At 44.1% G+C, this 13,506-nt stretch overlaps 2 protein-coding genes across 3 annotated transcripts in view; both read right to left on the minus strand.

Annotated features, from left to right (window-relative positions):
- The window catches only part of LOC141144255 (LIM zinc-binding domain-containing Nebulette), a 395,409-nt gene that overhangs the window by 82,440 nt on the left and 299,463 nt on the right, over positions 1–13,506 (minus strand). The window lies entirely within an intron of this gene.
- Positions 1–13,506, minus strand: part of LOC141144254 (uncharacterized) — a 147,444-nt gene that overhangs the window by 54,826 nt on the left and 79,112 nt on the right. For both annotated transcript variants that reach the window (XM_073629750.1, XM_073629751.1), the window contains 2 exons: positions 3,031–3,132; positions 1,967–2,068 (listed from right to left, as the gene is read on the minus strand). In XM_073629750.1, the coding sequence (XP_073485851.1) occupies positions 1,967–2,068; positions 3,031–3,132 (204 nt within the window). The remainder of the gene's footprint in view (positions 1–1,966; positions 2,069–3,030; positions 3,133–13,506) is intronic.

The following is a 13,506-nucleotide window of genomic DNA, read 5'->3' on the forward strand; positions in this document are numbered from 1 at the left end:
GGTTGCTATGGACAATCTCCAGTTTCCTGGCAGAAAGAATAGTATTTATAATATAAAACTGCATGCAGGACACTGGACAGAGCACTAGGGACAAAGGGGATGTGTAATTATTTGATACAGTACTGTAATCTGTAAGATTACAGTATACTGTATTTATACAGTGTTTTTTACTGTTTGAATTTGGCACCGAACTTCGTCCCCGTGCGTCGCAACGCTCGCAGGGAATGGAGCTTGGCACTGTAAATCGAGCGAGACACGGTGGCTCGCAGATCACAGCGGAGAGACATCGCAGGATCCAGGGGACAAGGTAAGTGAGCTCTACATGGATCCTGCAATGCGATCCCGAGTCTGGCTCGGGGTTACTGCTTTTGGTACTGAAAATCCACCCCGAGCCAGACTCGGGAATACCGCCAGGGAGGTTAACATCAATGACAGCTTAAAGTCTTTTGTGGTCTTTGTGGATGAGGCTCTTTATCTTCTCAGATGGTAAAGCTACCCATTCCTCTTGGCAAAAAGCCTCCAGTTCCTGTAAATTTTTGGGCTGTCTTGCATGAACTGCACGTTTGAGATCTCCCCAGAGTGGCTCAATGATATTGAGGTCAGGAGACTGAGATGGCCACTCTAGAACCTTCACTTTATTCTGCTAATGACAGCCAATGACAGGTCGACTTGGCCTTGTGTTTTGGATCATTGTCATGTTGGAATGTCCAAGTATGTCCCATGCACAGCTTCCTGGCTGATGAATGCAAATGTTTCTCCAGTATTTTTTGATAACATACTGCATTCATCTTGCCATCAACTTTGACCAAATTTCCTGTGCCTTTGTAGCTCACACATCTCCAAAACATCAGTCATCCACCTCTGTTTTTCACAGTAGGAACGGTGTACCTTTCATCATAGGCCTTGTTGACTCCTCTCCAAATGTAGTGTTTATGGTTTTGGCCAAAAGATAAATTTTGGTCTCATCACTCCAAATGACTTTGTGCCAGAAGGTTTGAGGCTTGTCTCTGAAACAGCCACACCACATGTTTTCAGTCCTGTATTTCATCTGAAGTTATTTGTGGGTTTTTTCTTTGCATCCCGAACAATCTTCCTGGCAGTTGTGGCTGAAATTTTAGTTGGTCTACCTGACCGTGTTAGGTTTCAACAGAACCCCTCATTTTCCACTTCTTGATCTTAAGTTTGAACACTACTGATTGGCATTCTCAATTTCTTGGATATCTTTTTATGTGCCTTTCCTGTTTCATACGGTTCAACTACCTTTTCCCACAGATCCTTTGACAAGTCTTTTGCTTTCCCCATGACTCATAATCCCGAAACGTCAGTGCAGCACTAGATGCAAGATGCAAGGGTCTGTCAGAAGTCCAGAAACTCATTGACCTTTTATACATACTAAATACAAGCAAACAGATCACAGGTGAGGATGGTTACCTTTAATAGCCATTCAAACCCTCTTGTGTCAACTTGTGTGCATCTTATCAGGCCAAAATCACCAGGGTATGTAAACTTTTGATCAGGGTCATTTGGCTAGTCTCTGTTGTGATTTAAAAAGAGTAAACACAGTTGATTGATAATAAAGGGCTTCAGCCAAACACTAACCATGAGTGAAAGAAATGTGTTTGTGCTATCATTCATATTTTCTGAAAAATGGCCAAGAAATCATAAATTCTGCTAGGGTATGTAAACTTATGGGCACAACTGTATGTGCCTGACAGCTAGACTGTATTGTTGGGACAGGTATCAAAACCTATATACACCTTCAGTATATGAAAGATTTGCCTGTGAGGTCTACAATCTTTCTCTGACCAAGAAAGCACAAATTAAATATATTCACAGATGCAGGAACTGAATGCTCAGTGTCCCAACTACAAGAAGGGACCTGTATATTGTCTACTTTGTTAAATGCAGTTTAATATCTTAGCAGGGAGTGGAGGAGTCATTACAGAACATTAAGATATTATCTTACCTGGCTGGTGATCTTTGACACTTCCTTTGCATGTTCAAAATCAGGTCTTCCTAAAACCATAGACTTCTTGGTCAGATCCCCTCTGCCTTTCTTATAATCAGCCTACAATTAAAAGCAGACACACTCAATGTTATAGTAAACTTCAAACATGGAATGGCAAAGGGTGTCCGTGCAAATACCCACTGGCCACTTTTTAAGGACCTGTCAAGACTGACAAGGTGTCCTTCAGTGCAGAATATGCTTAGTTAACCCTGCATTAGCTGGCCATTGCACAAAATGCCTATGTGGCTGTCTTATTGAAGTCACTAGCCCCAAATAAACAATTAGCTCATGGATATCACCACAGTTTTGCAGGATTAACAGTCACCATCAGTCATATGCTGAGCTCTCTCAGCTGCTTTGTGTGCATGGTTTCCCAAAATCCATAGACTCTTTTGACTATTTATTGCCCTCTAATCTAAAGAATCCAGCTCTTCACTGATGACATTTTACATGTTGCATTTCCCAACCTTTGGGAATCTATGGGACTTATGACTGCTGGAGATGCCACAAGTATGGATTCTTGGTTTGGGCAAGCATACATGGTTAGGAAAAGCAAAGGACACCTTCTGTATTGGCTTATCACTAGGTAAACAATAACCCGTCCAATTGTTTTTCTTCATGGAAAGTGTCTAGCTGCCATGTCCATAGGCACCCAGTGGGGCTCATGAGAGGTAAACTCAGATCCAAGAAATGCCTGATAATCACCCACTACATGTTTAGTTCTGTATTCATGCAAATATACAAAACCATTTGAATACATTTTTAATTTTATGGAAAATGGAAATCTTCTAACTGGAACCCTCACCTCATGAAGGAACCCACATCCTTTTCTGTAAATAATATTGGGAGCTCTAGTTATACAGTGCTTGGCAAACAAAAGTCAAACCATAGAAAATATAATCGTTCCCATAGAGAACCATTGTATAGGTCAGGTTATTCCACTTTACTTGTAAATCCCCTTTCAGAGATCATATACTCTATCCAATATGCACAGTAAGATGTAAAACAAGGTCAGTAATTACATTGCTGATGAACTTTGAATTCTCTGTAGCCTTCTGAATGTCTAGTCTGTTCACCACTTCGGTGTATTTGTGAGTATCTTGTACATCTTTTTTATAGGATACCTAAAATCAAAAATATAACCCAAAATTAATATACATATTTCAAGACATACAACAAATCAAGGATTGAAGCAACCCATCAGGTCCACATATCAAAAAAATTTCACTTTTCCGTGGACTCAAAGCCATTTTACAATAACAATTATCAATTCTAATGCCTATTGTTCTGGTAACAAATTCATTCTTTTCCATGCATTTATTACTCTCTCCTGGCTGAAAAGATTTCTGCTGATCCTGCCAGAAATCTTATAAGCTGGTACCTTCCCGTGCTCGTCGCCTTTGTAGCATTGTTTTCAGCTACATTGTTCCCAGCTATTCCTGTGGACCACAAAACAGCTCCCTTATGCTATAAATAAAAGAAGAGGAGGTGTTCTGCAGTCCTAACATACTGTCTGCCCTAGGGTAACTATGCTGCTTTCTTAAAGATGCATTGACATGTTTTCTCTTTAAGACAGAAAGTGTGTCACCGGCAGGATCAGGAGGTAAAAATAAAGAAACAAATCCTGATAATAAAAAACAAAACTGATGCAGCCAGCACATCTTACCAGCGCATGACTGGTAAGTTGCAATATATTAAATTTTGGTTGTGGGTTTGGATAGGTTTTAACGGTAAAAAGTCAGACTGAGAAGTGAATGGTTGTACTCGATTTTAAACTTTGTGGTGGCCTAGTGAATTAGTCCATTTCACTTTCCATTGCAGAGTTTGGGTGCAAGTAGCTGTGTTTCTGAAGATTAAAAGAATAATGCCCTGTACACACGACAGGTTTTGCCGTCGGAATAAACTCCGAAGGTTTCTCCGAGGAACTCTGACGGAATTCCATTCAAGCGGTCTTGCCTACACACGGTCAAACCAAAGTCTGACCAAAGTCCGACCATCCAGAACGCGGTGACGTACAGCGCGTACGACGGGACTAGAAAAAGGAATTTCAAAAGCCCGTAGCCAATAGCTTCCGTCTCGTACTTGCTTCAGAGCATGCGTCGTTTTTGGTCCATCAGAACAGCATACAGACGATCGGTTTTCCTGATAGGAATTGGTTCAATCGGAAATATTTAGAACATGTTCCATTTCTAGGTCCGTCAGAATTTTCAGAAAAAAAAAAGTCCGATGAGGCCTACACACGATCAGAATAGACGATAAAAAGCTTCTGTTGGACTTTTTCTGTCGGACATTCCGCTCGTGTGTACGCAGCTTAAGGTCCATCATAAAATACTCCAAATCTTCACATTATAAACGTGCATGAATTCATCACGCGATTGTCCCTTTAAAAGATTGCTGCGCCAGTGCTCAAAAAATACCACGTGACAATCTACCATCCATGCCCCCCACTAGGGTATGCACTCACCCGCAGGAGTTGACCCCTTAAACATATACTGGGGTGGGTCACACAAGCTTTAATGCAATATATCCCTCAACGTGGTGTCACATTCCAGTTAGCCCATATATAAAAAAAAACCATGGGGAACATCATAGCGCATCAACTTGACTTTAGCGAAACAAATAAGCCCATAAAAACAAATGCACTCACAAGAATAGTGCCATACCCAGTGTCCTGACAAAATAGGCAACTCAGCAGAAAATCGAACCACGTCATTTCCGCTTTCTTTAAACCATCAGTAATTGCTGATTTGGACAAATTGGTGTTTGGACCAATTCAGCGGATACCCCCACGGATAGCTGCTTTCCACGGGTGAAAAACCTTAAGGCTTTAGAACCACTTTAACTACCTGTACCCCCTCCCTCCCATCCCTAAGCACTTACCTGAGTCCTGTCACTAATCAAGCACTGTCCCAGTTGCAGCCCTGCTCTCCTCTCTTTCAAGTCCCACAGGAGACACTGCGAGCTGCAGGAGTTATAGGCTCCTGCTGCTATCAGTCAAACGTCTGTGAAGATGGAGAGGGGGCGTGGCTTTCTGACACTTTGTGTTCCTATCAACGCGTGCAGCCCACACGGGAGCCCCTTTAGCATCCAGCTTGCTGAGGGGGCACTCTGAGGAAGAAGGAGTGGACAGTGCCAGTGGGGGACTGCCAAAGAGGTAAGGGGCCGTTCTGCGTGATATCATTGCCCAGACCAGGTAAGTATAACACCTTAAAATTGCCTTTAATATCACTTTAAGATGAACAGTTCCAGGCAATCGGAGGGAGATCTCTTTAGGATCATATCGTCAAACTATGAGCTCAAGCCCCATAGCACTACAGGCATTGTGACAAAGCGCAAAGCGAAGGTAACATCTCTAAGCTCTGTTGTGCACAAAAATGGGGGGGTCCTTGGCAGCTCTTAGGATTGCATTCAGAGTATTCCTTTAATGCCTATGTGAACAAGGCCTAACTGTGTTAAAGTGTCTCAGCTCGTAATATACAGTAATGAATAAAACAAACATAAATCTTTTCAAAACTAATTAAGTGAGTCTCGCTAATGACCAGGGAAGATTAGACATGCTGCTCAGAGCTGAATGAACTTACTAGAAAAGTTCCTATTATCCACTGAAATTACATATTACGTGCTGAACAGCCTGTGCTGTACTCCCCATTAAAATGCTAATTGAAACTATAGTTAACTTATTCAATGTGATCCTTATGGGAAATTTAGAATGGCAGAGTGGGAACACTGGGGCTTTATGTGCACCATTTAATGTTTTTTTTATGTTGTCCATGGTGTAACAACAGCACATGCGGCTGCTATGGGGCCTGAGGGTGGGGGAGGGCCCCATTAGAGGGGCTGTTGAGACATTTACAATGCAGAAAATCTGTGAGCATGGAGGTAACAAGTCCAGTCATCAATAAGTCGATCATTAAGGACTGCAAATGAGTCAGCTGACCCTGACTCCACTCCGTGACATTTAAAGCATAGAAGAGCTGAAATCAGACATACAATTTCAAATCCTCTTTGTAGACTATGTAGTAAGATTAACGTGTTTAGTGGTCTTAGTAGTGAAGATTTATTGCCCTCAGATCTTCTGGTCATCCTGACCAGCACTGAAATGAGTCCTATCCTGGCTGCATCATACTCTCTACCATTCCTTTATGTCAGGGGTGTCCAAACTTTTTTCAAAGAGGGCCAGATTTGATGAAGTGAACATGCGTGAGGGCCGACCATTTGTCTGACACTCTTTAAACCATTAAAATTAGGTCTAAAGCCTCGTACACATGATCGGATTGTTGGCCAACAAAATCGTGGACTTTTTTCCGAAGGGCGTTGGCCCAAACTTGTCTTGCATACAAACGGCAAGGAATTGTCGGCCAATAAATACGAACATAGTGACGTACTACATTGTTTTTCAGACCTTTAGTGCTACCCTTTGGGCTCCTTCTGCTGATTTCGTGTTAGTAGAAGTTTGGTGAGTGTTGATTCGTGCTTTTCATTTTGCACTTTTCATTTCGCACTTTTCATTTTGCGCTTTTCAGTTAGTTTCTGAACGGCCGTTTGACAATCAGACATGTTGCGGAATCGGAGGAGATAACATGTTATTTATTATTGGCCTTGGAGTTATTGCTTTGACATTATTTTTTTGGTTGGATAATGATTTGATTTGGTATATTTTCTATATTTTTGGATGCATAGAATGCACTTATTGGTTAAGTTCTGTTGGCAGATAGCATGTCTAATTTTATTTGTTTTCTTTTTTTAATGCACAATAAAAAAATTGTGGAGAATAATACTTGCCTATGTGTTTTACTTCAAATGACAGTTTGGGAGTAGGCAGTTACATTTAAAAAAATACAATGTAAAATTGACAAGGGATACCAACATAGTTGTAACTTTGATCTTAAAAACTACGGGATAATGGTGTTGTGGTAACTTGCACAAATAAAAAAAAAAAAAAAAAACATAATATTATTCTTGATATCACTAGAAAAAAAAGTCTTTGAAAATTAATTTGCAATAACTCCATCAGTATCACCAGCAAAGCAGCTTCATTATTATCCCATTAAAGAAGAAGAGAATTGTGCGCTGCAGTTCTGGCTTCCGAGCATGCGTGTTTGTACTTTGGACTTTTGTCTGATGGACTTGTGTACACACGCTTGGAAAATCCAACAACACACATTTGTCCGCGGAAAATCCAACAACAATTGTCCGATGGAGCATACACACGGTCGGATTTTCCGCCAACAGCATGTCATCCAACATTTCCCGCCGGAAAATTTGACCGTGTGTACGAGGCTTAAGTGTGTTCGTCCGAGCACTAATACACCGCCCAACAATTCTCTTGCCTTTGTGACTGTGTGTGGTGAAGAGATGAGCTTGGGTGTGTTATTTGGATATACCGTATTTATCTTCTTCTAACAGGCACCTTCACTTTAAAAAGAAAGTTTCAGGAAAAAATCTTAAATTTTAAATAAAGACCTGTGAAGCAAAATAAGGGTCAGTGCCCATCAATGCAGCCCAATGATTGCCCATCTGCAGCCTCACAAGTGCCATGAATGCAGCACCCACATTGCCATGAATGCAAACTCACCAATGCCATCAGTGCAGCCTGAATCATGCCCATCTGCAGCCTTGGAGTAGACAGGGAGGGGGGCGGGACTAGCGCCAAAAGATTTGGCGGCCTCTTTAATAGAAAGTCCCGCCTCCTATTATGGACAGAACAGTCGTCCAATGGCAGCGCAGGAAACGGGACTTCCTTTTACAGAGGCCGCTGAGTAAACAGGAAATTCTCCTGTATGTACAGCACTCATCACTCCCCATCCCCTCCAAGGCAGCCAGCATATATATATCTTTTGTGGCCCCCTGGCGCTCGGGGATTTGTTGGGGGCCACATAAGATATACATGTCAAAATTAGCAGGCGGCTCGTCCGAAACCGGAACCCAGGCCGCGATTGGCCCGTGGGCTGGAATTTGGACATGCCTGCTCTATGTCATCCCCTTCTTTTCTTGATCTCCCTCTCTACCCTCCTGCCTCCACATTGAGATGTTACTGCCCTTTGTGATTCTGCCACAAACTCACTGTTTAACCACTTAAGGACCGGAAAGGATTTGCCCCCTTAATGACCAGGCCATTTTTTGCGATACGGCACTGCGTTGCTTTAACTGACAATTGCGTGGTCGTGCGACGATGTACCCAAACAAAATGTATGTCGTTTTTTTCCCATAAATAGAGCTTTCTTTTGGTGGTATGTGATCACCTCTGCGTTTTTTTTTGCGCTATAAACAAAAAAGACAGACAATTTTGAAGAAAAAAACCTATATTTTTAAAATTTTGCTCTAAGGCCCCTTACACTGGGGTGGTGGGTGCGTCGGCGGTAAAGCGCCGCTATTTTTAGTGGCGCTTTACTGTCAATTTTGTGGCCTTATTCAGTGCTTTACAGGCGCTACAGTGCTAAAAATAGCGCCTGCATAGCGCCTGTAAAGAGGCGCTCCTGTCTCTCCAGTGTGAAAGCCCGAGTGCTTTCACACTGGAGCGGTGCAAGCAGCATCTTTGGCGCTGTGTATACACACCGCTTAATCCTTTCTGGGCCGCTAGCGGGGGTAAAAGCGCCCCGCTAGTGGCCCAGAAAGGGTTAAAACCACCGCAAAGCACTACTGCAGCGGCGCTATGCCAGCGGTATAGCTGCGCTGCTCATTCATTTCAGTGGGCAGGAGCGGTGTGTATACATCGCTCCAAAGATGCTGCTTGCACCGCTCCAGTGTGAAAGCACAGGAGAGCCTCTTTACAGGCGCTATGCAAGCGCTATTTTTAGTACTGTAGCGCCTGTAAAGCGCTTCAGTGTGAAAGGGGTCTAATAAATATCCCCCCAAAAAATATAAAAAAACGAATTTCTTCATCAGTTCAGGCCAATACCTATTTTTCTACATATTTTTGTAAAAAAAATCGCAATATGCGTATATTAATAGGTTTGCGCAAAAGTTATAGCGTCTACAAAATAGGGGATATATTTGCCACGGAACGTCCCACACTCTGCTTGAGTGCTTCCGTCATATACCGCTTCCTAAGTTCTGGAACACGAGTCCAATGGATCTGGCTATAGGAACCCCAAGAACTAGACAACACCAGTCTTGGAGTACATCAGAACTAACTCTTTATTTGAGATCTCACACACATTTATACACCAGGCTGACTCAAAGCTAACCTAATTAACCTAATTAACATGAGCTCCAATAGGAGTCGTCCCGTCTCCTACATTGTATAGAGGACAATGTGATCAGCTCATTCAATTAACATACATTACCATAAACATCAACACAGGGTTAATTAGAACAAACAACAATGAGTTGAATACCCTTAGAACCTAGACTAAACTTATTTACATTAAACCCATTATAGCTGACATCAGACAGGTGAGTGGAGTTGATGACATTAGCATCTCCTCACAGGATGTGTCCCAACAGTATAATTCAGTCTTATCATTCTAATATGGCATATAACGGGTTCCAGAGTCTGTGTGTTTTGGGGGGACATGGAGCTGAAACCAAAGTAACACCAACCCCAGGGTCCCCAGGCATACAGCTCACAGAGAGCACCATTCCCCCAAATGCTAGGGCCCATAATCGGTGGGCAAGAGGCTTGCGTTCAGTCCCCTCACAATATTTATGGCATTTTTATTATTATTATTTTTTTTTACTAGTAATGGTGATGATCTGCGATTTTTAGTGGGATTTCGACATTGCGGCGGACAGATCGGACACTTTTCACACTTTTTTGGGACCACTGACATTTATACAGCGATCAGAGCTAAAATAGCCACTGATTACTGTATAAATGTCACTGGCAGGGAAGGGGTTAACTGGAGGAGGAGAGAGATTGATGTTCCTAATTACTAGCAACAGCAGATCTGTCTCTCCTCCCGTCAGAACAGAGATCTGTCTGTTTAGATTGACAGATCCCCGTTCTGTCTCTCTCAGGAGTGATTGCGGGTGGCCAGGAGACATCTCAGCCTCCAGTGTCACGTCGCGGCCACCCACACGCCCCTTAGAGAGCTTAAAGCGGCCGACATACAATGAGGCCGTTTCGCCCAGGAGATCCAATCTTCCGCAGTACAACTGCGGCAGCTGGTCTTAAAGTGGTTTAGGAAAGGTTAACTCAGCAAGGCAAGGAGAAAAAGTGTAGTTGCTATGGGTAACCAAGTTGAAGAACAGGCTACAAGCAATCAGTCATCAGGCATTGTACCCGGTAAGGTGAACTGTCCTCCAGTAGTGAGGGGTCGTTGACCCTTCCTAGCTCTTGGTTACAGAGATCTATGGCCTGGTCACGAGGTACGGGGAGTGAAGGAGTTAATATGAGGATGCATGAGGTCCGTGCTATGTGCTAGTTGGGACCCTATTCTGAAGCTGGGAGTGAGGTAACAGAGGTACGCTGGACTGGTGGAGGGGGCGCAGACTTGGCACATCCCTCCTAATGCAACTTACAAGTCACAGGGTGTAATGATATGGGACAAGTCGCTTTTCAGAGGAACTCTGTACATTTATTACTGCACACATTGTAAAGCTCATCTCTAGGCCAGTGAATTGCCTTAATGTTAGATTCTTCACATGACCGCACTCTCAGCCTGGTCCCAGGCACTGATGAGTGCTCTCTGCACGAAGGGTACCCCCATGTGCACGTGTGCAAATGACCCTGCCCACATTTACATGAATGGCTGTGCACAGCTGTATTGGTGTATACACCGGTGCTTGCATAAACATGAGTAAAGTGTACAGGCATATGCAAAAAATATCACTGTCAGGAAAGTCCCAACTGGGCTTTCTTGGCAGTGGCAAATACTGTACACTGGAGCTGACGTTTCACAGGCTCAGAGGGCTTGTATGCGAGAGGCCTATACAGAAGCACATGTAGCGGTACCCCCCTGGGGCTGCTGGTAGATGTGGTCCGCATCTCACCCTGCCCAGCCAGGCACACAAATCTTCAGACACTCAGTAGTCAAGAAGCAGTCCTTGTACTTTGTTTTTTTATGTTTTATTGAGGGGATTGTAACTTGAATGGGGATAGGGTAAATACGGGATGCCCAACTGATCGAAACAGATAATGTAGGGACTGAGAACTATATTCACCTCCGGTATATACAACGTCCTCTCTTCCTCCAGCACAAACTTGCCTGCATACTATCACTCCCAGGACCAGCTAGCACTGAATTACAGGCCTGACACTGGCTCAGCCAGGCCCAAAGCAGAAGTGCCCTTTGCAGGCAGGGACCGCGTGCCCCTATGGTGTAGCAAAACTGGTAGTCCCAGTGCTAGCTGTCCCACATGGCTACTGATCCCAGCACCACCTCTTCAGGCCCTGCCAGCCCTCCTTGCTGCAGCTGCCTCTTTCCACTGCCCATGCCACCGCAGTCCTCTCCACTGGCTCTGCACCCATCCCAGACTGTTTGCTCCTAGTCCTCCCAGGCGTGCTTCCCCAGTCCTTCCTGACTGTGTGTCACTCACCAGCCCTCCTGACTGGAACTTGTTGTTCCTCCTGGAGACTTGCCTGGCAGTGTTCTCCTGCTGTGCTCTCCTTGCTCCCTTGCCACCTGTCCAGGTGTCTTTAAAGGGTCCTGTCCACACCTGAACCCAGGCCCAAGATCACCCCCAGACTGGGGAGCTCCCTCAAAGGCCATGACAGCCTAACACTCCATCTCCAGCTTCCACCCGAACAACTCCTCCTCCAGCTGGGCTGACCCTGAGTATTTGAGGAAGCCTGCCCCTGCCAATCCATGTTGGGGATTGGTCAGGGCCCTCAGAATACTCCAGGCAGCTCCACCTCACTTCTCCTCCTTTCTTTCCAGAAGGTTCCAACACGTTCTGGAAATAAGTGGGAGGTCCCGGTGATGCTGCCTGTGAGTCACCCAGCCCTCCCTGAGTCATTCAAACCCTGACCCAGAAACAAAAACAAGCAGGCCTGACTGCCAGCCAAGCCAGCATAAATTTGCCTACACTGACAAAAACCTATCTCTCACACCTAGCACACTGCACTTTCTAAAGAATATATAAAGCTAAAGACAGCAGATATACAAGTAAAACTTATGTAGGGAGATTTGTTTCACCCCTCTGTATCATCTGAGGCTGTTCACTTCACTGAGTATATTATTATTATTATACAGAATTTATATAGCGCCAACAGTTTACGCAGCACTTTACAATATAAAAGGGAGACAATACAGTTATAATACAATAAAATACAAGAGGATTAAGAGGGCCCTGCTCAGAAGAGCTTACAATCTAATAGGGTGGGGCAGGTGGTACAAAAGGTTGTAACTGTGGGGAATGAGCTGTTGGAAGTGGTAGGAGATTAGTTGGAGACGTGATAGGCTTTCCTAAAGAGATGAGTTTTCAGGGATCGCCTGAAGGTAGCAAGAGTAGGGGATAGCCGGATAGATGGAGGTAGCGAGTTCCAGAGGATGGGAGAGGCTCTGGAGAAATCCTGGAGATGAGCATGGGAGGAGGAGATGAGAGAGCTTGAAAGCAGGAGGTCTTGAGAAGAGCTGAGAGGTCGATTTGGGTGATATTTGGAGACAAAATTGGTGATGTAGCTCGGGGCAGAGTTGTGAATGGCTTTGTATGTTGTGGTTAGTATTTTTAATTTAATTCGCTGGGTGATTGGGAGCCAGTGTAGGGATTGGAGTAGAGGGTTGGCAGACACTGACCGGTTGGTAAGGTGGATAAGTCTGGCAGCAGCATTCATGACTGAAGAGGGGATAGCCTATGGACAGGTAGGCCAATGAGAAGGGAGTTGCAATAGTCAAGGCGAGAGATAACAAGGGAATGAATGAGGAGCTTGGTGGTTTCATTTGTTAAAAAGGGGCAAATTTTAGAGATGTTACGGAGGTGAATTCCACAAACTTTTGACAACGATTGAATTTGAGGCTGAAATGACAAGTCAGAGTCTAGGATTACACCTAGTACCCTGGCGTGAGAGGAGGGACTGATGGTTGCATTGTTGATTTTAATGGAAAAGTCATGGAGGGGGGAAACGGGGGAATATTAATAGCTCAGTTTTACAGAGATTTAGTTTAGGGAATGGTGTGACATCCATGCTGATATGTCAGTTAGTAAGTTAGTAATGCGAGAGGAGACTGAAGGAGTGACTTGAGGAGTAGACAGATAGATTTGGGTGTCATCAGTGTATAAGTGGTATTGGAAGCCGTGGGCGGTTATTAAGTGACCAAGGGAGGAGGTGTAGATAGAGAAGAGAAGGGGTCCAAGAACAGAGCCTTGGGGGACCACCACAGAAAGGGGCAATGGAGAGGAGGAGACAGAGTTGTAGGTGACACTGAAGGAGCGCTGTGATAAATAGGCAGAGAACCAGGATAGAGCAGAATCTTGCCAAGGGAATGTAGTTTATTGAGAAGGAGCGGGTGGTCAACAGTATCAAAGGCTGCAGAGAGGTCAAGTAGTAGGAGTATGGAGTACTGGCTGTTGGTTTTAGCAGTTAGTAAATCGTTAGTGAGTTTTAATAAGGCAGT

The sequence above is a fragment of the Aquarana catesbeiana genome, linkage group LG05, assembly GCF_042186555.1.
Source record: "Aquarana catesbeiana isolate 2022-GZ linkage group LG05, ASM4218655v1, whole genome shotgun sequence".
Lineage (NCBI taxonomy): Eukaryota > Metazoa > Chordata > Amphibia > Anura > Ranidae > Aquarana > Aquarana catesbeiana.